At 54.5% G+C, this 1,885-nt stretch overlaps 1 protein-coding gene across 1 annotated transcript; it reads left to right on the top strand.

Annotated features, from left to right (window-relative positions):
- Nucleotides 1-264: 264 nt before the first annotated feature.
- Nucleotides 265-618, top strand: LOC102256721 (T-cell leukemia/lymphoma protein 1A). Its single transcript, XM_005856525.1, has one exon. The coding sequence runs from the start codon at nt 265-267 to the stop codon at nt 616-618; it is 354 nt and encodes a 117-aa protein (XP_005856587.1).
- The last annotated feature ends 1,267 nt before the right edge of the window (nt 619-1,885 follow it).

The raw sequence follows: 1,885 nt of genomic DNA, 5'->3' as shown, positions 1-1,885 counted from the left end.
AGAGTCAAATCACCCTGGAAAACTGAATTTAGGATTGAGGATTGGTAATTAATTTAACAACAAGAAGGCCATTGGTGACTTCAGCAAGAGCAGTGTCAGTCAAGTAGAGTGGGTGGGACTCATATTACATTCATCTGTAGGAGGGAGTAGGGGTGAAGGAGTAGAAATAAGAAGTTAAAGTTTTTCGTTCAAGAACCAAGAGGCTTTGGGAGGCTGCGCTCCTGCTCCCGCTCCTGCTCCGGCTCCCTAGACCGCGGAGGTGCCATGAGCGGCGGAACTGCCTTGAGTGAGTGCCCGTTCACCGTGTGCAGGAGCCTGCACCCCGACCACCTGTGGATCTGGCGGCCCAGCGTGTTTGTGGACGAGAATGATCGCACCTGGCTGCCCATCACCAACGAGACAGAAAGCAGCCTCCAAGTCCTCTTGCGCCAGATCAAGGTCTCCCGCGGGGAGACCATGCAGCCCAGCCGGCTGCCCCCCAGCATGCTGCCCCTCATGTGGCAGCTCTACCCTGGCAGGCGGTACCGCGCCTCCGACTCCAGCTTCTGGCGCATCGTGCACCACATCGAGATCAGTGGCGTCGAGGACATGGTCCTTGAGCAGCTGCCAGACCCATAGCGCACTTTGGCGCAGGTCCTGCGGTTCCTGTTCCTGTGCCCGGAGCCGCAGTCCCGCTGGCCTGCAGTGGGGATGTCCATGCTTCTGTGTTCCTTTTTACCAGCCCTGTTGTTCTGTCTGCCACCCCCGCCGGAGGGCGCGGACAGTAGGGGATGAGCCCGCCCAGGGTCCACGGGAACCTGCCTGCAGCCCCCTCAGCCTCCCTGGCAGATTGGCCCAAGAGAGCGCGGCTCCAAGTGCCCAGGCCCTACCTGTCCCTGGTTCTCTGAGCTGCCTGCTGGTTTGTGGCCGCGATCTCTCTCTGTGTCCCCCCCCACCCCCCAGTCACTCATGTTCTGTGCTACCCACGGGGATACTTCTCGTTCTCTTCCCTCAGCTCTGTGCGCCTCTGGCTGCAAGGCAGCGGGGCCTACACGCCTGAGCCCAGGCCAGGCCCCGAGCCCCTGAGTCAACTCTCTCGTGGCGTGTGCCTGCTCACGACCATGCCTGCAAAGTCCCACCTGCCACGCAGGTTCACACGCAGCTCACGGGAAGGCCTAGAGGAGCTGGGCTCCGTGCTCAGCACTCGGAAGCTTGCGGGTCAAGCGTCCACAGCCCCTGAGCTCGCAGGAGGCCAGGCCAGCAAGCCCCCCTGTAGGACAGAGGTCGCAAGTCCCCCCTTTTATAGGCACCCACACCCCTGGATGTTATGAGGTTGTATGTAGCATGAACACTTTGTAATATTGATCGATTAAATGTAAGACAACTCATCTAAAAAAAATTTTTTTTCGTTCAAGAAATTTCCTGTGAAACATGTAAAGAAATAGCTAAAAGCAGACTTAAATTTGATGGGAAGGTTTTTTGTTTGTTTGTTTGTTTGTTTTAAGGTAAGTGTTGAACATGTTTGCAAGTTAACAGGTAGGAGACAGTAAAAAGGAACCAGTTGGATTTATAAGAGAAAAATGAGATAATCAATTGATAAAATCCCTGAGTGACATGGCCAGATGGGATTCAGAGCAGACCGAAGGATTAACCTGGAGCAGATAGAATATGTCCTCCATGATAAGCAAAGGAAAAGAAAGTGTGTAGGGAAGGAAATAAGTCTGTGGTTTGGGAGACAGGAGAGTGAGCACATCTGACAGCTTTTATAGTCTCTGTGACAATGGAGGTGAGCCCTCTGCTCAGAGTGATGGGACAGGGTTTTGAGGCATGCGGACAAGTTCTGACATAGTCCCTGCAGAAGATGAGCAAGAGCTGACTAGAGAAACACAGACAGGGCGACACTGAG

The sequence above is a fragment of the Myotis brandtii genome, unplaced genomic scaffold, assembly GCF_000412655.1.
Source record: "Myotis brandtii unplaced genomic scaffold, ASM41265v1 scaffold103, whole genome shotgun sequence".
Classification (NCBI taxonomy): Eukaryota; Metazoa; Chordata; class Mammalia; order Chiroptera; family Vespertilionidae; genus Myotis; species Myotis brandtii.
The sequence above is the reverse complement of the archived record's forward strand: the minus strand, read 5'-3'. Positions and strand labels throughout refer to the sequence as shown.